This window comes from Leopardus geoffroyi, chromosome A1 (genome assembly GCF_018350155.1).
Source record: "Leopardus geoffroyi isolate Oge1 chromosome A1, O.geoffroyi_Oge1_pat1.0, whole genome shotgun sequence".
In the NCBI taxonomy this organism is placed as follows: Eukaryota; Metazoa; Chordata; class Mammalia; order Carnivora; family Felidae; genus Leopardus; species Leopardus geoffroyi.
In genome coordinates this window covers 27758760-27780340 of record NC_059326.1, presented here as the reverse complement: position 1 = coordinate 27780340, position 21581 = coordinate 27758760, and the positions used below count along the sequence as shown (strand labels likewise).

At 42.0% G+C, this 21581-nt stretch overlaps 1 protein-coding gene across 4 annotated transcripts in view; it reads right to left on the bottom strand.

The window, feature by feature from the left end:
* EPSTI1 (epithelial stromal interaction 1) overlaps positions 1–21581 on the bottom strand; it is a 99103-nt gene that overhangs the window by 58145 nt on the left and 19377 nt on the right. For all 4 annotated transcript variants that reach the window (XM_045477541.1, XM_045477534.1, XM_045477550.1 and 1 more), the window contains exons 3-6: positions 21045–21128; positions 18734–18807; positions 18008–18091; positions 7446–7519 (exon numbers count right to left, since the gene is read on the bottom strand). In XM_045477541.1, coding sequence (XP_045333497.1) covers positions 7446–7519; positions 18008–18091; positions 18734–18807; positions 21045–21128 — 316 coding nt within the window. The remainder of the gene's footprint in view (positions 1–7445; positions 7520–18007; positions 18092–18733; positions 18808–21044; positions 21129–21581) is intronic.

Below are 21581 nucleotides of genomic sequence, written 5' to 3'. Positions count from 1 at the left end.
TGTTTGCTCACTCTCAAAAATAAACTTAAAAAAAAAGAGAGAATGTGACAAATCCATTATCTATATTACAGACTTTAGCAGTTTGTTTTATAGGTTTCAAATTGATAAAGACCCATTATTCACATTATCTTTTGGCTGACATATTTTATCTCTATAAAATACTCTTCATCCTGTTGAATGCTTTTCACCTTGAATTTAATTTTGTCTCCTATTAACAGTGATATTAATTAATCTGCCTTCTATTGTTAGCATTTATGGCTATACTTTCCATTCCTTTATTTTCATCTCTTTTGTTTTATGGCATCTCTTATAGTAGCAGATAGCTAGAATTTCATCTTTTTATGCCACCCGAGAATATTTCTTTTAATAAGGAGATTTGGCATGTATACCTTTTCTGTGATTGCTGACTTGTTCATAGTTCTTGCTCTTTTCTGCCTTATATTACAATGATCAAATTTTTGTTGTATTCATTGTATTTCACTGTATTTTTCACCTGTTTTTATATTTCCTATATCCCATATAATTAAACACATAAAACACATATTAGTCTTCTAACAATATGCGGAATTCACCAGCCTTCACTCGTACAAAGAAAAAAATACTCAGCGTTACTTCCTATCTCCTCTTCCTTGTGCCTCTTCTAGCACTAAAATCCTCTATATTAATTTGATCATGCTTATTCTTAATTTTTAGAAAAGAGAAAAGTCTATCACATACCTGACTATACATGCCACTATATTCTTTGTTCACAACTGTTCTAATACCTACTCCCTTCCTTTTTCTTGGATTCATTCTTTGTTTGGTCGGAGTTCATTTGGTGTTAATTATTTTTTTCAGTAAGGATCTTAGAACTCACACAGAAGTGATAAAGTTGGTTCTGCAGCCAGCTTTTCTGAAGGATGGAGGGAAGGTGCACACATATCCCCCCAGGTATACCAGGTCACAGTGACGAGATAACTAAGGGAAACTAGTTTATAAAAAAGACATTAGTCAACTCTCACCTTTTACTAATTATTAATTACATATTGCGAAAGCTAGAAGCTGTCCCTGACATCCAGGAGCTAGTCTAGCACTCAGGGCTAGGCCTTGGTGTTCTCCTGGTGAAAGCAATTCACACAGTATCAACATCAAAAGAGTCACCCTGGGGCTGTGATGGATACTGACAAAAATAAGACCCCCTCATTAACATGTCTGAGCAAAAAAAGATACACGAACCTGTCTAAACCACCAAAGTGATCAAACACCCCCAAATTCCTACCTGATTTGTGTGACAGTGCTTCTTTATCAATTACATTACAATTGCAATTAACCACTCAGGTCTTCCCTCCTTTTAAATAAAATAAAGATACCTAATCACAATCACCCCTGCCTCCTGATAACGTTCAACCCAGAATGAAGCCCCGTTTCTGCAAAGTCTCCTGCAGTCACCTGACACAGGCCCAAATCTTAGCATGTTCTGACATCTTCTTACCAAGGTGGCCCACAGTTCCCCCAAGATGCAGCTAAGAAGTTTAGAATTCATTTTATAAGCAATGGGAAATAATACCCTTTTACAATAGGGTAGTGACATGATGAAAGCCGTGCTTTAGAAAATGAAATCCAACAAAACATGTAAGATAACTGAAAGAAAAAGACAGTTGGTGAAGACAGCAATGAAGCCATTCGAGTATGCCAGGGGATGACAAGGAGACAGAAGCCATAAGGCAAGTGGAATGTGAGGAATACCTATCGGAAGGTGGTGGCAGTGGGAATGAAAAAGTTAATGTGTGCTGGGACATCCACAGGAAGAACGGACAGTGGTAGAAATATTGATACGGTCTTAACCATCAGCATGATTTCACATTCAGTAGGCAAGGATTCTCTCAGATCAGATTTCCCATAAAATATTCAGTCTTATTCTGAACAAAATAGATAGGGGATTTTTGTATCTATAAGTTCACTTCATTAGCATAAGATAGAAAGTTATGAATAGGATGACTTTCAATTCACCTTACTTGGATTATAAAATGTGAAGTTGGATTTAAGCCTACCATATGGATAAGGGATCGATTTAGCCCTTAAGTGTCTTTTGCAAGCTCCCATGAAGGGCATTAGAAGTTTTGTGAGCACATTAGAAGGCAAACTTGGGGCCTAAGTGTGCATATTCAGCAGACCTGCCTAGATCCTCCATTCTTAGAAAACTAAAACAGATGAAGATGTGCCTCTTAGGACCTAATCACACGATTATTCAAATGGAAATAAAAGAGATGCATGGTTCCGATGGTGGAAATGAAGTAAACTTCCCAACATTTCAATCGACAGGCTGAGCTCAAGGTAGTGCTTGGCAGTTGAGGAATAGGAAGGTCCTGTTTTGGAATGAGCTTGGTGCCAAGAGCTTTTTCAACTAGTTTTTTAAAGAACTAAGCATCCCCCCCCCCCCCGCCCCATCCCCTAGAAATATTGGAAACAGTACGTAGGAGCAAAGCACTGCCTGGAAAGATCATAAAAACCCACATATCCTACAGTAAGTTTAAGTGTGGTACTAACCCAGTGTTGGGACTGGAAAAGGATAGCATTCATCTATGATGAAAATCAGAGAAAGTCAACTTATTTCCTCAGTTTTTCTTTCACCTACCCTAGGCAAAATGTACATCTTGGTAGAAGGAAACAGAAGTCAACACTGGCCAAATCTTGCTCTCTGAACTGAACTTTACCCCCCCCCCCCTTTAACTCCAGGGCTTATCACCCCCCACCCTAGCCAGATATTCCTGACCTTCCAACTATATCATGCCTCTCAATGACCTATTTTCCCCAGCCCCCCTGGACCCCCAAATCTCAAGACCAAGATTTGGCTGCATCACTTATGGTCTTAGGGACTTCAGGTAATTTACTCAACCCTCCATCTGTAAAATGAGGAGGATATACCCCTCATAGGGCTGGTCTGAAAATTAGATTAAAAAATGCATATAATAGGGGCACCTGGGTGGCTCAGTCGGTTAAGCGTCCGACTTCGGCTCAGGTCACAATCTCGCGGTCCGTGAGTTCGAGCCCCGCGTCGGGCTCTGTGCTGACTGCTCAGAGCCTGGAGCCTGTTTCAGATTCTGTGTCTCCCTCTCTCTCTGACCCTCCCCCGTTCATGCTCTGTCTCTCTCTGTCTCAAAAATAAATAAATGTTAAAAAAAAATTAAAAAATAAATAAATAAAAAATAAAAAATGCATATAATATACCTAATACTCCTGATACTCCAGAGGCTCTCAGCAAAACAGCAGCTTTTATTATTATTTTGCTTATTTCAAAGAGCCAAGCATTTTGTATTTAAAAAAAAAAAAAAACTGTGCAAATGTATAATCTATTACATTAAATGGTTATTAGATATGAATTAACATTTCAAATGTTTGGAAGATGCCCAATTGTTAGCTCTCCAGCATATCCTTAAGAGAACCTTGTTTTTTCCTAAGACCCACACACAAAATGTATCCCATTGCTCCCACCCTATGTGAGCCCCCGCCACTGGTTAAATAGGCTCAAAATTCAAACTTGTCTCTATATCTATGTAAAAAACATAATTAGAAAAACGACTAGAACCCCCCAAATCAGCTACCATTCAAATTTTTAAATGTGGAGATGTATTTACTCTGTGTTTTTAAATCACCTATATCCCAACGTCCTCCCTTTGATGTTTTTTAAAAAGCACAATCAAAAGTTTATTAACTATCACCTCAAACCCTCAAATCCACCAGTAATAATGATTAATAGAAAAGGCCTTCCTGAAAAGTGCCACATTTGACTTTTTATAGGTAGTTACAGAGAGCAAAAATAATGGGGGAAACTACACCAAGGTTAGAGGCCTATTTTTGCCCTTTGCTTTTCATGCTCAAGAATCCTAGAACTAATTCTAAATTGTGAAATGAATCTGTCCCCAGCCAGAGTAGCAGACTTAATGCACCATTAATCTGGTCTGCTCTCAGCTGCCAATTGAAATAGTCACAGTCCTTCGATTTTTAAGGAAAAGACAGTACTGCAGAAGTACATTCCAGAGGTCTTTTCACAAAAGCCATCCTGTGTGCTCCATCTGCACACGCAATCTGCTTGTGTATTTCCAGCCAGCTTGCATGGGCAGATTAATGCGTACAATTAGAAAGCAACCTCACAGGCATTCAATAAACTGCCTTCATTATTACACTCAGGAGAGTCCCTTTGGATGTCAATAAAAGCCTAGTTTTCTGCCTGTTAGCTAAATAATTGACAACACTAAAAATAATCAGAAGCAAATGAACGAAGTCAGGAATAAGGTGTTAAGAAAGAGCACATTAAGATTCTCATGGTGGTGCCCCAGGATACTATCGTGAGCTTTTTCTCCAGCAGCTTAGATTTATAGTCTGCTCAAGTCCATGGATGCACTTACAACACACACACACACACACACATACACACACACATACCACCATTCCTGGTCTGCTATTTGAACCACATATCACAGCATGCTGAAACTAGCAAGGACATGAGGTATTGACGGGTTTCAAAGAATTTTAGCTGTGTTCTATTTTGTGTTCCTTGGTTTGACAGCTTCAGGATAATGTAAATTTTTTGGTGGGGGAAGGGCGCATTGGGGAATGGAGAGTAGCCTGGTTGGTCTGGTGAAATCTTTGTGCTATTAAAATTCTAACAGTTTGGGGCGCCTGGGTGGCTCAGACGGCTGAGCGTTCAACTTCGGCTCAAGTCATGATCTCACAGTTCGTGGGTTCGAGCCCCACATCAGGCTTTGTGCTGACCACTTGCTCAGAGCCTGGAGCCTCCTTCAGATTCTGTGTCTCCCTCTTTCTGCCCCTCCCCCGCTCACGCTCTGTCTCACTCTGTTTCTCAAAAATAAATAATAAATGTAAAAAAAATGTAAAAAACAATCCTAACAGTTCTCCTAGGCAATTTTTGTACCATAAAAAATCGATTATAAGAAGGTATGATAAAGGCTTGTTATACAGAGGGTCCCTGTTTTCCAAGGAGTCCCTTTCATATTTCTAGCTATATAATCATTCATTTCATGAGCTATTAGTCTTTTAATTTCAAAAGTAGTTCAAAACAAAATACTCTTCAAAAAAAAACCCTCACATATATTTTTTATGTTTCTCAATACGCTTTAAAAATCAATTTGAGATACTTCTCATTTTTACTCAACTCCTTTTTCCTGGTTAACTGGGACTTTCATGATAAGCAGAAGAAAGAGCACGAGTGAAATGTGCGTGTAATTGAATTCAGCTCCACTGATGGTATAGGAGGCGGCTAAGGGTAAAACTTTTTTCTTCAGAGAAAAAGGGTGATTGATCTCCAGTGTTTAGTAAAACACACCTCAAGAATCTGGAAGACAGGGCGTCTGGATGGCTCAATCAGTTAAGCGTCCGACTTCAGCTCGGGTCATGATCTCACAGTTCGTGAGTTTGAGCCCCGCATGGGTATCTCTGCTGCCAGAGCAGAACCTGCTTTGGATCCTTTGTCTCCCTCTCTCTGCCCCTCCCCTGTGCACACATGAGGTGGGGGGGAGGGGGGTTCTCTCTCTCTCTCTCCCCCTTCCCCTCTCCCTCTCTGCACCTCTCTGTCTCTCAAAAATAAAAAATAAAAAAAGCTGGACTATGAAAGAAAGGTGACTGAGTATCACAACCTCCCATGTCCTTTCAGACTCTGAGAACCTCTTATTCTCCACTTTACCATGTTTAAAACTCTCCAGAGAATGGGTTTGTTCAACTTCCTTGTCCTGTACTTAAGATCCCTCGTTGGCAAGCAGGTCTTCCCTTCTCCAGTCTAAAACTAGAATGACACGGGGATAAATACATTTGTTCTTATTGTGTCTCTAGGCTACAACTGTACCCTTATTTCCTTCAACTCCTCTGGTTGGCCTAGAAATACACTCATCCATCCTCTAAGCAATGAAGGGAAAGGCAATAATATACCCTTAATCTATTGCCTCCCTCCTGCCGGCTCTAAGACAGTTCATCTTTCCTGGTGTTTAGCTTCCCACCAGCTCCCTCACCCCCATGCCTATCTTAGAAGAACAGCGGGGAAAGACACGCTATGGAATCAATGACTCAGATGAGGGCAATGCCTATTTTAACTTTAAAAAGATGACGTTACTCATTGGCACTTGTACCCAACCCACCCCATCTCCCATTTTGTGGCCTGGGTAGCAGAGGCCAAGTAACCTAATTTGCCAAGAAGCAAAGTAGAGCACTGAGAAACTTCTTCCCACTCCTCTCTCTGAGACTCAAAGCAAGGAGGAACTGCTTAGGATAGAGGCAGGATAATTGTGGCGGAAGGAGAAAAACAGAGGACACTGTACTTAGAAGAGCAACACGCATTAGGGCGTCACATATGCTCACCTCCACATTAGAATGATCTGAAATTCTGAAAATGAGGTACAATAACGGAAAGAGAGAACGGGAGGAAGTCAGATGATAATCCATCTGAAAGTGGAAGCCAATTGCTAATTCTGGGTGGGACCAGAATCACTATCCAGTCTCTACAAAATATAAGTTGGCTGATCCATTCAACAAGGACTCCTGTAAGTTTCATTTCTGTCTCCATAGAATTCAGGCACTTTGAAGCCATTTATGTAAACTATTTTATTTCATCCTTACAAATGGCTTATGGAAGAGATACTGGCATCCCTATTTTTTTTATTTTTTATTTATTTTTAATATATGAAATTTATTGTCAAATTGGTATTGTCAAATACAACACCCAGTGCTCATCCCAAAAGACACCCTCTTCAATGCCCATCACCTACCCTCCCCTCCTTCATACCCCCCATCAACCCTCAGTTTGTTCTCAGTTTTTAAGAGTCTCTTATGCTTTGGCTCTCTCCCACTCTAACCTCTTTTTTTTTTTCCTTCCCCTCCCCCATGGGTTTCTGTTAAGTTTCTCAGGATCCACATAAGAGTGAAACCATATGGTATCTGTCTTTCTCTGTATGGCTTCTTTCACTTAGCATCACACTCTCCAGTTCCATCCACGTGGCTACAAAGGGCCATATTTCGTTCTTTCTCGTTGCCATGTAGTACTCCATTGTGTATATAAACCACAATTTCTTTATCCATTCATCAGTTGATGGACATTTAGGCTTTTCCCACAACTTGGCTATTGTTGAGAGTGCTTCTTTTCAAATATTATCTTCCTTATATCAGTGTTTTGAAAGTCAACATTATCAGAAGTACCTTGGATTGCCAAAGAATCAGCCCTCCAAGTTATTTAGAATCAAGGATTTCTCAAATTTAGCAGTATTATTTCAAATCGATGAAGAATACTCTGGTGAGTACAGAGGTATCCAACCTCAAACCTTACATAATGACAGAGTTCAATTACATAATTAATATAACAGCCCATAATCCAATACCAGAGGTCTTGGAAAGTTACCTAGAATTCAAAAGCAGAGTAAACAATGTCTTAAAGGTACAAAGTTCTGAAGATACAAACTTACTACTGCTGGTGCTCTCTAAATGCTTCTCTTCTGAGGTTTTCTTGAAGTCTTTTTTTCTCCTCTAGTTTATTGCTCTGAAATTGCAAGTATCAAAATGCAATCTATTAGGGAAACTTGAGGCAGAATCGTGGTATTAAAGTTATCCAAGGTCCCAAAGCCTTAGGTTCAAGTGGCCTCAGTTATTCAATTTGGTACCTACCAGGGCTTCCAAGATGTGCCCTTTCTTTTTCTTTTTCTTTTTCTTTTTTTTAATATGAAATTTATTGTCAAATTGGTTTCCATACAGCACCCAGTGCTCATCCCCACAGGTGCCCTCCTCCACACCTATCACCCACTTTCCCCTCCCTGCCACCCCTCTTCCCCCATCAACCCTCAGCTTATTCTCAGTTTTTAAGAGTCTCTTATGGTTTGCTCCCAGATGTGCTCTTTCAACCCACGGTCACTATTTTTTTTTTTTTCAACGTTTATTTATTTTTGGGACAGAGAGAGACAGAGCATGAACGGGGGAGGGGCAGAGAGAGAGGGAGACACAGAATCGAAAACAGGCTCCAGGGTCTGAGCCATCAGCCCAGAGCCTGACGCGGGGCTCGAACTCCCGGACCGCGAGATCGTGACCTGGCTGAAGTCCAACGCCCAACCGACTGCGCCACCCAGGCGCCCCACCCACGGTCACTATTTACTGAAAGTGAGGAGTCCCAAGTTCCTTCCATGGTTCCCCTCTCCCAACTTGATTGGTATAATCGCAGAATCAGTATTCACATTTTTATTCTTTACTTCAAATGATAGCAACATTTATATTTTAAGAAGTGTTTTCAAGATGTTTTAAGGGAAACATAAAATTTCCACACCAAGTATGTTAAATGAAAATTATAAGCAATGGTTAAGTAGTTCATAAAAAATTTATACATATAAACCCACATCCCACTAAAGCATTCGGAAAAAGATTTTCAGTAAGCCAACTCAAGTCCCTTCTGACTCAGGATCATATACTTAAAGCTGTTGAGAGACTGAACAGCAAATGTCATAAAAAATGGAATGGAAAAGAGGTTTTTTTTAATTAGTTGTTTGGAGAATCTAGAAACAAAGGACTTCATATTTGAGATTACAGTCTGGCATATTTTAATCCAATTTAAATAATCCTGGAGCTTTTTGTTCACTATGACATAAACTGTTGTGTTTTTGTTTTTTAAAACTTGCCTATGAAAAACAAGTAAAGTTCTTAGAAAACAAGCTTAATGGGGAGTTGAAACAAATTCTACAACACAGGAGAGACTTGAAGTTTTAAATGAATCCAAGGGAGGCAGCAAGCAGCTGGGTTTGCTTTAATAAAAGGAATTGGATTTTCCTGGCAGGAAGACCCGTGAAAAGGGAATAATGGAACGCATCATTTCTAAACCCTGACATTAGTTTGGCTCCCATCTTTCAAAGAGGGGGGAAAACAGTTCATATTGTTCATTTCCATGAAAGTCTTCATTCACACAGAGCCATTTACTGGTCCCATTTTGAAAGGTGAAACAGAGGATTTCACTTTCAGGAAAAAAAAAAAAACAAAACAAAACATAAAGGAAATTTACTGCCAAAGGAACCCATTAGAATACAAAGCAATTGGATTATTAATTAAACAAGTTCTAGGAAGCAAACAAATAGAGAATTGTGAAAATAAATGAACAGGATCTCAACCTAGAAAAAAATCCTGACTCATGAGACCAAAATGGTGGACTGTGAGGAGCCCCTACATCTCTGGAAAGAAGTGGGGGGCGGTAAAAGACAGTAAGCACGCAGTAGGTATTCATTAGACTACTGTTAGAAATGCTACTTCAAAAATGGCAAAAAGACCACACAAGGATCTGGAGACCGGGGCTCCTTTAGCAAGGTCACAAAATGGAAACCCAGTTTTAATCTTGTCACTAATAGATTAGCATTGAATTCAACTCATGAATAACTGATAACTTTTAACTCATGAGTTATTCAGTAGCTAAATTCTGTCCAACAAAGGTCTGTTTATCTCTCAGAGGTTGATGGAGAAGTACTGCAAACTACCAGAGTATCTGCAGAAAAAAATTATATTCAATACCTAACAACGTAGGAGCTGTTTTAGTATAATAATCCAAATACTTAAGTTTAGTCATACTGTTTAGGTCTTTTCATTTTGCACAGAGTTAAGAAGTCATCCAACCATACTTATACATATATACACAAGTATAAAATGTCTAGACGCATGGGGTCTAAAAGAAAAAATTTTGTAACCAGCTCTAGATCCATCCTCACCGAGTGACCTGAAACAAATCATTTAATATTACCCAATCTCATTTGCTCAAACATTTATCAAATGCCTATTATATGCTCGGTCCTATGTTAGATGCTGAGAATACATATGAGCAGAGTAGTGCCTCCTCTGGAAAATTTCAGAGGCAGCTGGGAACACAGACAAGGAACCAATGATGACAGTCAGTAAAATACATTGGGGGATTAGAGGTTTGCAAATAATATGAACAGAGAAAAAGCACGGAAGTAGGTAGTCTTTCAACAGTTCCATGAACATTCATTCAGTGTCTACTAAGTGGCAGACCCCACCCTGGGCACAGGAGCCAAGTTGAGTGACATTCAGAATGTAGTTTCTAACCCCTGGGTTCATGATGAACTCGGTTAAGAGTATGCTCATTTCTACAGAGAGTGGGCTCATCCATAGCTTTGTTCAGATTCCCCAAGGGGTTAATGACCAAATTAAAGGATACGAACCATGGTCTAACGAGAGGTAGAAATTCTAGACAAATCTAAGCAAGTTTTCCAGGAGGAGGAAGAGGTGATGGGAACAGGGCTACTTAACTCCATTGTACAGGTTGCTCACTACCCATGGGGCCGGCAAAGGGATTGGGGAGGCTAAAGGAGGGCTGGCATTCAGCTCACCAAACCCTAGATCCCAGCACAGGGTGCTTCAGAGCAGCACAAGTATCTTTTTCTATGTTCCACAAAAGTACTATCAATCACCAACCTGAGCACCCACAGAACTGACCACCTGGATGAAGAATCTGCTTGTAATTTGCACAAAGGCAATGATGGGCTAGTGGTGGCCCTGGAGAGGGAAGGGATATTCCCATAACTTGCCATTTTTTCAATACACAAAGGCATGAGAGAATTAGCCAATTTAAGGAAGCCTGGAGCAGCTCATGGATAAATTAAAAGGTGTTTGTAGTGACACGGTGGACGAGAAGGTTGAGGAAAAGGGAAGGGGTAGTTACAAAAGAATTTATATGCCAAGTGAAGGAGTTTGGGCTTCAGTAAAGGCAATGATGAGCCATTATGTTATTTTAAGCAGGACAGTAAGCAGCTCACTCTGGAAGCAGTGTAGACAGTGAGCTGCAGAAAGCACCACAAACATAAAAACCAATGGAGCGGTTCTCACGGTAATCGGCCCATAAATTAGGAGTCCCAAATTAAGGCAACAGGGACAGAGAAGGACGGGCAAATCCCAGAAACATTCAGGGGCCAGATATAATAGGACAGGGGAAAATAAGAGGAGGAGGACTACATCCATAGAGAATGGGTGAGGCAAGGGGGAATGGTACAGGGTGGCCACTAAGAGCATCAGAATGAACAGAAGTTTCATTTTGAACTTACTGGATTTGAGCTCTACTTGGGGAACATCTGGAAAGAACTATCGAGCATACGGTATAATACATGGTCCTGGGACTCAGGAATATGGGCTAGAGATACGGATTTCAAAAATCGCCAGCACAAGCAATAACTAATCCTTAAATGTGGAAAAGTGAGGACTTTTACCTAAGACTATGGTGGCACAGGGATGAGAGACGACCCCACAGGTGGCACCTGCATAGAACATCAGTAGCAGAAAAACATGAGGGAAACGGATCTGGAAATCCGGAGGGGTGGAATTCGAAGGACCGAGTATTTAACAGTTATGATATCACGAAGAGTTTAAGTAAGGTAGGAATTAAAGAGTCTCCATTGTTGGTGGTGGTGGTGGTTTTTTCAATTAAGAGCACCTCTGGTGTTCTTAGCTAGATCAGTACCGTGGAGTACTAGAGACAGAAGTCAAACTCAGTCCACCAAGGAACAATTAGAGGGGAGAACACAAAGACAGCAGGTTCCTAGGCCAGCTGCGCTCAGCATCACCTAAGGGACATTTTTTTTTTTTTAAAACAAGAGATTCTTTGGTTCAGGTGATTGCTGGAAGTCAGTCCACAGACTGGCACTTGGGAACCAAATGTGGTAGAAAGGCCTTCAAGCAGCTGAACCACGATGCGTGGCACAGAGGAGTTGAAAGGAAACCAGAACAGGGAGAGATCCTTTGTTCTTAAAAGAAGAGATTTGAGCAGGATTTTACACCAAGAGACTGAGGGAGTGGGGGTGGGACAGGGACAAAACAGGACAAAAGGAGGCTTAACCGATGGGGCAGCAAGGTTCCTGAGGAGACGAAACAGGAGAAAACAAACACAGGTGGAAGCATCTATCGTAGCAATGAAGAAAACCCTTTCTTATTTCTCCTGAGATGGGATAGGAGTAAAAACAGCGAAGGAAGAGTAAAGGAAACAGGAAGATAAGGGTGCTTATGCCTGATGGACTTTTTTTGCCTAGCAAGTCAGAGAGGAGATCGTGAGCTGAAAATGAAAGACGACAGTAAGAAGAACATGAGGAGAGGAAGATCTTGGTACTTAGGGGTGGGCCAGGAATGCAGAGTAGGTATTGTTAGAGACCCAGCTGAGCGGGAAGCCCACAAATCTGGTGGGGCAAAATTACAACACACACACACACACACACACACACACACACACACACACACGTCATGTGTGTTTGTTTCTCGCCAGCAACCTCGTTCGTGTAGGTTTAGTAAAAATGAAAAAATGGAACCAATTCATATGTAACACAAGAATAATTCTTGGCCTTCCACAAAACAGCTTGATACAACAGAGTCAAACGAGATAGTGTTAAAGCACTTCTTTTCCTTTACAAGGAATTAGGTTAGGGAACCCCTAGTCATTGATTACTACGTACTAGGCGTTGTACTAAGGGCTTTGCACATACTGTACCTCTAAGCCTTCCGGTCCATTGTATTATTACTGTACCGATTTTGCAGATAAGGGAAGTGAGGCATAGAGAAGCTAACAGCTTACCTTCTTAGTACTACCTCTATATTTCAAAGACAGACATCCCAACGTTAGGGGATTAACGGGATCCTACTAGATTTTAACAATAGGCGCTAACTGCCCACACTAATTCATCCACCATGAAATGCAAAACATAGGAACCATATTTCTGGGAAATACTAGTGTTCCTTGAGATGTCAGAAATGGACATTTTTCCTAATTTATAAAGACAATATTGAAAGTGGTTCCTCACTGTGGCTTTACCCTGCAATCTGTCTTAAACTGTTAGCCCTTGCTATTACACGCTTGCTAGAAATAGTGACACATGATTCCTTAAAAATATGTGTAAGTATGCATCTCTGCATCTACTTATTTTCTACTCGTTGGTTCCTACTTCAGTTTACAGCATGAAAATTAACTAACAAGGCTTCTCAGGGCCTGCATAAAACCCAGTGACTCCCGGTGCTCCAAATAACTATCAGCTTTATGACTTTTGGTTTAGCGAAAAAAAACAAGGAGAGTCATCAGGTGCCACTCAGATCTCAGGCTGGCTTCTGCCCTTTCTGACGTTATGATACCCCAGGAGGTTCTGTGTATTAAGTGAAAGTATTTACAAACTATATGCCACTGTGTAATATTATTTCAAACAGAAGTAGAACAAAGGCAGAATCAGAGTAATCCGGGAGGTAGGGAGGTTCTTTAACACGGAACCGAAAGGTTTTCATTTCGCAAGTTTGTGGGTATTATGAAAGCGGGGGGGGGGGGGGGCGGTGTGGGGTTGGAGGAGGAATCGAAGTATTACCTAATTCATCAATAGGATTATGGGGGGAAACTGCAGTGGAGGTCTGCTCCCACAGTGCAGAATTGCAGGTAAAAGGCTTTCTGGGAGGATTATGAAAATCTGTCTACTTATGTTGCAGGATCCAGTGGCAAAGAAAGTACTTGTACCCCTGTATGTGCAGTCGTATGTACAAAGTACTCGTACACTGCTTTTATGTAACAACTTCCTTTACATCATTATGAAGCCGCATTTGCCAAAACTTAGTGGCTTCAAAAAACACAAGTTTACTAATAATCTTACAGCTCTGGAGGTCAGAAGTCCAAGGTGGTCTCACTGGGTTAAAATCAAGGCGTCAGCGGTACCGCTTTCCTTCTGGAGGCTCCAGGGGGAGAATCTCTGTCCTTGCCTCCTCTAGCTTCTTGAGGCCATCTACATTCCTTGGCCCGTGGTCCCTTCCCTCTATCTCAAAGCCAGCAGCGGCAGGCCATATCTCCCCCTGCTAACATCTCTTCACACTCTCAATCTCCTGCCCCCCTCTTCCAAGTTAAGGACCCTTGTGATTACCCTGGACCCACCTGGAGAGTGCAGAGCTCCACCTGAAGGTAAATTGATTAGCAACCTTAATTCCACCTGCAAATGTAATCCCTCCACTTTGTCACGTAACGTAACATAGTCCTAGGTTCCAGGGATTAGAACAGAGGGGCAGGGGAGGGTTGTTACTCTACCTAACACATGAGCTATAATCTAGTTTTAAGTCAATAAGTATCAGACAGGGGCGCCTGGGTGGCGCAGTCGGTTAAGCGCCCGACTTCAGCCAGGTCATGATCTCGCGGTCCGGGAGTTCGAGCCCCGCGTCGGGCTCTGGGCTGATGGCTCAGAGCCTGGAGCCTGTTTCCGATTCTGTGTCTCCCTCTCTCTCTGCCCCTCCCCCGTTCATGCTCTGTCTCTCTCTGTCCCAAAAATAAATAAACGTTAAAAAAAAAATTTTTTTTTAAATAAGTATCAGACATATAATATGCCAGATACTTCACGAAACTGTTGCCCTCCTTAGCCCCCAGGCACTTGGCTTTGGAATGTGTGTGGTGGGGGGAGGTGAGCGAGGCCCTCTCTCGCTTAGGGCCAAGCAGGGGTATACTGATAAACTCAGCAACCTCCTCTAGCAAAGAGGAGGAGGGGGAGGTTGATTTGCAGCGTTTACTGATTTCCGTGGTGAAAATACTCCCAACAGGGAGGGTTTCAAGCTACCACAGTGAAGTCAACTAGTTTACAAAAATCCTGAAAACGTAACAATCCACTCTCACCGGTGGATTTGAGCAGGCTCTCGTACACCAGGGGAAGAATACATAACATCAACCTAGTCTAGGACCGGGAATAAAAGTTTGACTAACGTATCCTAGTGCCCTTTCCAAATTTCCCCCTCGCCTATAGGGCTAACTCTTCCTGAACCCATTGACAAGACCGGATACTAAAGGGCTGGCTGCCTTTCACAACCTTCTGCTTATTAAAGATCAAAGAACACCCCCATGTGCTAGCAGAGAATAGTCTACTCGCCCCTCACTCACACACAGGTGGTAAGCAATTAGAGGCCCAGGGTTGGGGGAGGAGGTGACCCCTCTTGGGAGAGGGGAAAACTGAAGGGCAACAGGGTTAAGACAAGAGGCCAAGCTAGGGGTTCTCGGGTGGCAACAGGCTGCTCAGCTCCTACTTGACTCGGAGTTCCTGGACAGTAGCCATTCGCCTGGGGAGGAGGGTGGTATTTTGCAGGCTGGTGTCCATATGTGTGTTTGCCGTGCATTTTAAAGAATAAATGCTCCATAAGTACAGCCATTATTGCTTCCCTTGGCCATTTTCACACTGGCAATGTGAAGTATGCCATTTCTAGATGGCTAATGTCCATTTTTCTTTTATCTGACACATGCTACTAAATAGGCTCACATTTACTACAAAAAGCCACAGATTTATGTACAATAAGAACCGCTAGGTCACGGTGGCAGCGCAGGGCAATTAACCAAAGAAATCAGGTCCGTAGAAGGACCAGGGGAGGCTGCTCCTTATCTTGTTATGTAGATTACATTAATGCTCCTCGATTTTATATGCACAAGAATAAACTGGGAAGCTTATTAAAATGCAGGTTCTGGTTCAAAGGTTTGGGGATCTCAAGATTCTGCATTTCTAACAAGTGATGCCCATGGGGCTGGTTCAAGGAACATCTTTTGAATGGGAAGGATCAACATATCAACTTTCTCTCCCCATCTCTCACTTTTGGATGAAATTATACCAATAATCATTACAATTATCACATTAGAAAAGCAAATCCAATTAAGATTTCTGTAGTTAATGATTGTTATACACCTAGTGTTATAGTACAACTTGGAAAGAGGAAGATGCTGCTTTTACTCAGTGTTAAATAAGACCATTTCAGGGGCACTTGGGTGGCTCAGTTAGGTAAGACTCTGATTCTTTTTTTAAGTTTATTTACGTATTGAGAGAGAGAGAGAGAGAGAGAGAACCAGCAGGGGAGGGGCAGAGCGAGAGTTGGGGACATAAGTCTGACAGCAGAGAGCCTGATGCTGGGCTTGAACTCATCATGACCTGAGCCAAAGTCTGACGCTTAACCAACTGAGCCACCCAAGCATCTATCTAACTCTTGATCTCAGCTCAGGTCATGAATTCCCGGCTCCTGAGTTCAGGCCCCTCATTGGGCTGTGTGCTGACAGTGTGGAGCCTGCTTAGGATTCTGTCTCTCCCTCTTTCTGCCCCCTTTCTCTCCCCCGCCCCCTCTCTCTCTCAAAATAAATAAATAAACAGGCTTAAAAAAAATGAAGACCATTTTGGCCACTAGCATTTCTGAATAGTATACATTATTTGATCCCATGAAGAAATGAGCTATAAATAACCCACAAGTCAGCTAATTATGGGTATTAAATGACAACTAATAAATGGCTTTTAGAATAAGAAGTTGCAACACAGTAGTTCTTCAGGATCTACAAGACTCTTAATTCAATTCCTGGTGATGATCTGACGATTTTCTCAGTTCCAACTGAAATGCAGAAGGACTATGTAAAGGGGCCGTCTCCTCTACAATCACAAGACCAAAGTGTGAACTTCCCTTGGAAGAAAAATTGGCAGGGGGCGGTTGGATGAAAAAGAATGGGGAACAGAGAGGTAGAAAGACGAAATCATGTTTTTAAAGATTAAAAACAAATTAGTGTCACAAAAATCTTTTCAGTGAAGGTGTAATAGCTGATCAATTGGAAACAGACTGCCAAATCAGATTTTGCGAGCAAAGTTCCTATATTCTTTTGTCTTACACCTCCAGCATTTCATTACAGTTCCGCATGCAGAAGTCCAGTCTTATCTCTACCCTACAGCCCACATCTCTGCACTTGACAGATGTTCCCGGAGCCCTGAGAGAAGACGAGGAGGTGGGGCTTAGTGTAGAGGCATGGCAGAGAGCTGCCCGAGATCATACAACAAGACACCTTATAAAGAAAGACAGTCTGCTCACCAGCCAGGTAAACAGCAGGTAAGGCTCATATACTCTCCTGTGTTTTACAGGCCATCACCTTTCGGCTTCATTAACTGTGACTGGTAAAAATATCCATTGCTTGGTAACCAGGCTTAAATTTTGACCAACCCTCAATCTTGAAAAGAAAAAACGAAAGGGAAAGAGGGAGGGAGAAAGAGCTGCACAGACAGACAGGCAGGAGGACAGCAAGAATAGGAAGTGTGTTTCCATGACTTCTACTTGAGCAGGTGCCATACTTGGTGGTCAGTATCATGAGCCAACCCCTCGCCCCCATACCTCTAATACTTAAAACCTACTACAGCTTAGGACCTTGTGGGAATGGGAGGAGGAAGAAGGGTGGGGGTAGAACAACACTACGTTCTTCCTTCTTCTGTAGCAGAAAAGCATGTTTTAAGAGAGATTTTTTTGCCAAGCTCCAGAAAGAGTTATCAAAACTAAACACATCACTGTGAGCTTCATCACGTCACTAATACTGAAATGCAAATGCACACTTTTTCTTGCACCGGTAGGAGAGGCATGTTCACCTATCTAACACTCACCCTGGAAAAGGCAGTGCACCGTGAATTGCTGGTGTTACTAACCGCTTTGCCTTCTGGTCAAATACACAGCCACTACTTGATCACTTGCCTGGGAGGTGAGATTGTGTGGTCACTAAGAACTCCAGCTCTGAGGGGCACCTGGGCGGCTCAGTCGGTTAAGCATCCAACTCGTGATTTCGGCTCAAGTCACGATGGCACAGTTCCCTGCGTTTGAGCTGTGCTTGTGCGTCGGGCTCTGCACCGAGAGCACAGAGCCTGCTTGGGATTCACCATCTCCCTCTCCCTCTGTCTCCCTCTCTCCTTCTCTCTCAAAAGAACTAAACAAACACAGGAAAAACAAAAAAAACCAAAAACCTAGCGCTGAGGCCAGTCTGCCTGTATTTGCATCCTACTTCTCCTATCTACTGGCCGTGAGCCCTTGGGCAAGTTACCTACCCTCTCTGTGTCAGTTTCCTCATTTGTAAATGCAAGGAATAAGAATAATCTATACTCGTAAGCCTGTTGCGAGAATTGAATGAATTTGCATATGGGCGGTGTGCAGAAGACGGCCTGGCATACACAGGGAGCCTTCGGTCAGTGGTAGCTCACCATCCTTGCCACTATCTTACCTTCTGTCTCTGAACTGCCTTCATCTGTTGTATTCTGGCCTCTTCCACTTGCTTCTTGATTCTTACAGATTCTTCTCTTTTTAGCTAAATTGTATTGAAATTACAGAGGACAAAAAACAGTTACTATCTTTCAGTCTGAACCTCTGGAACACGAAATTATGATGAGAGACAAATTACAGTATTGTTTGTGTTCTACCTCGCCATGATGATAGGCTGGCATTTCCCACTACTAAGATCACAGAGCACTGTCAGGCTGCATCTCCTGTCCGTGACATTTCTCTCACGGTTCTTCCTTGGTCTCTGTCTCTCTGTCCTCCCACCCCACCCACCCAGGTTGGGGAGGAGAGACAGCAGATGATAGTTCCTTATTATAAAACTCATATGCCTCATTATTTTTAAAAAGTCCCTGGCATCTTCAATCTTTTCTGTACTACTTTTGTGCAAACCCATGTTCTTGGTGCAAAACCTTCAAAACATGGCAGGGGTTGAACTATAAAAAATAAATCCCTTTGTGAAGGGTCCTGCTGACTGATGTCCGGCTTGGATAAGAAGTCTAGAGAGTCGTCTCTTCATTTCTTACTTCCTGACTTCTTTGATTTTGAGAGTTTCCTTTTGTAATTGGTTTCAAGGTTTTATGCTTTTGGTAAATGTATTGTTTCATGGCGACTGAAAGTGCCAGTACTCAAATTCCTTGCCAAAACCGAACTAAAAGAGATGGATTCTGACCTTTTGTTGGTATTTCGATTGCATCAGTTGGAGCTGTTGTTTCTGCCTGACTTCAGCTTCCGATTGGCTTCCACCTACGGGGAAAAAAGTCACAAAGGTGAAACATGAATATTAAGCTGAAATGTCAGCCATCAGAGACTAATTAATACATGATAAGTCTATGCCAGGAGTTTCTTTAACATTTTCATACCCCTGGAAATGAGGATATAAACAGTTTTCTTAACAAGACATTAGAGAATGGGAATTTCTTAAAAGAGAAACATGCTCTGGACAGAGCATGGTTACCGTATGCCTAAAAGAAGAGGAGAATCCTACAAAGGTTTTCAGTCATGTGGGTATTCACGTCTTCACTTAGACTGAATTTACACCTGAAGGTACATGCTAAATAGTGCCGGTCTTAAATACTCTAGATCATTCCTCCTACTTGAGGATGGCCATTCCTTAGCCTACTCAGGCTGATGATGCTTTGCTTTGCTTGTCTTGTCTTCTCCTGACCCTACTGCCTCATTCTTTAGTAGCATAGTGTAGGAAATCCTCAGGGGTCTTGCCACCAGAAAATTACACAGTCTTTATAACCAGGTTTTTAAAACTACTACTATTTTAGTTAATGACTGTCAATCCATACCCCTTAGTTTTCTTTCTTGAGGTATTCAAGAGAAAAATATGGAGGTGAGATTATTTGCCTATTCTCTCTTAAACCTAAAATAATTCGGGGACAGAAATCCTTGCAGCTTGCCAATCATCTAAGAATTGCTGTTTAGGGATTTCTTGGTGTTTATGCAAGCTTGGTATGTGTATTATAAAGATTCCTTTGAAATGATTCTCTGGTGCTTTGGTCACTAAAAGTGTCAGTTCTCTGAAAGATTCATTCGCACAGAAGATGCATTAAAACAATTTGCATTCACTGTAGTTTTTGTAATTGAACCGATAAACACACCACAGAGACATTTATTCTGAGTCCCAAAAGATATATAAGGCCTAGTTGGTTGTGGCCCTTCGGTCTCTGTTGTGGGGAACTGGGGAAAGGGAAAGAAACAGTGAGGAATATGGAAGCTATTATCTAATGTTACAGCCACTGTCAGTATCTCCTGGAACCATTCCAATATTTTAAAGGGTAGATGAATAGGGGAGGAGTGGAGAGTTAAAACAAATAAAGAAAGGGGCTCTTAGGTGGCTCAGTTGAGATCCAGACTTCAGCTCAGGTCACGATCTCACAGTTTGTGAGTTCAAGCCCCATGTGGGGCTTGCTGCTGTTAGCACAAAGCCTGCTTCAGATCCTCTGCCCCCCACCTCTCTGCCCCTCCCCCACTCATGCTCTCACGCATGTGCTCGCTCTGTCTCTCTCTCGAAAATGAATAAAAACATTTTAAAAAAGAAATAATGAAAGTCAGATGTCTAAGAATGTGAAGGCTTTGTTCCAAACTCATCTCAAAGTTTCATATATTCTAGGATTTTCTTTTTTTACCTCCTAGACGCTCATGAAATACAATGGAATGATAGTGATAATACCATTACGTTCACCCATTAAATCATTTCCGAATTAGCTCATTTTTACCTTTGTCCTGGAAAAAATACTTTCCTAAAACTATCGTGACAGCAAGTAACCCCTGACTCTAATGCATTTGTTGTTAACGAAATCTGTGGGAACCGTGTCTCCAGTCTTTTCAGTTCCCAGCTGCTGCTGGAGAAAGGAAAAGCGAAGAAAGGATGTGAATGATTCCCATTAGGTGGCATCCCTGTTGAATGATTCAAACACCAGGCACAGGCAGCCCACACAATTCATCACACTGGCATGTGCTCTGGGGGCCCAAAGGTCTCTATCTGTAGAATGAAAACACAGGTGAAGTTCTCTTTATACCCACCACCGTATCCCCAGCTCACTCTCATCTTCGTTTTAGAATTGAATCTCCATCTGTTTTTTTTTTTTTCCATTAGCATTCAATACTGCCAGGATTAATATGCTTGTGATAGCTTTTACTCCCGTCCTGTCTAGTGCTATGACAAGGCATATGCAGCGTCCCAGGTACTTTCTTCAGAAGTGATCCTCTAGGAGACTCTAAATTATTCAGCAATTAAGCCATCACTTTATTCCCACATAACTGGGGCATCATACATTTGCTTCTCGCAGAAGATCCAAAACAACATACCTGCATACCTAAGAGTTTCAAGTTTAAATGCATTGTATTCCAAGCAGCACAATGACCCCCCAAACCAATAACGCACGTTCAAAGACAGATCCAGGCAAGGCGCTAACAGGATCCCTGGGTGGCCCTGTCTCCCCCCGATCCAGGCACCTGGTTTACTGGCTTACCTAAGCGCCTTGGGACCAGGGTAACAGGCTTCGCTCGCTGTTGTTCTTTCCACTTCTCAAGATTTTCCAGCTCTTTCTCAGCAACTAAGCCAGGTGAGAAATGTCAAATCATCAATGATTAGAATGTGAAAAGAAAACAGTTCCGTTGATAGCACAAGAAACAAGCATCAGAGGGCAATTAACTCCATGCAAGCATGAGTGCACAAAATAGCCAGGAAAGGAAGGCACCCTTTGGGGCGACGCTGCGCCCACCCCTGAGGCTCTCTCTCTCTCTCTCTCCAAGAGTATGAACTGAAAGTCCAAATTTGGAAAATCCTGACCTCTTACTAAAATAAAGTTTTGTTTTTCCTCTCATTCTGGCATTTTTAAAACCCTAGATCCAATTAGCTTTTTGAATTTTCTATAGAGAGTGTGTACAAAACTAGAATATTCGTATGTCAGTGAGAACTCTTTGCACACAGTAAACAAAGCCCCAGAGAATTCTGATGCCCACAGCACTGTGTTTCGAACGTCCCCCAAGCTTACCGCAACTAGGGG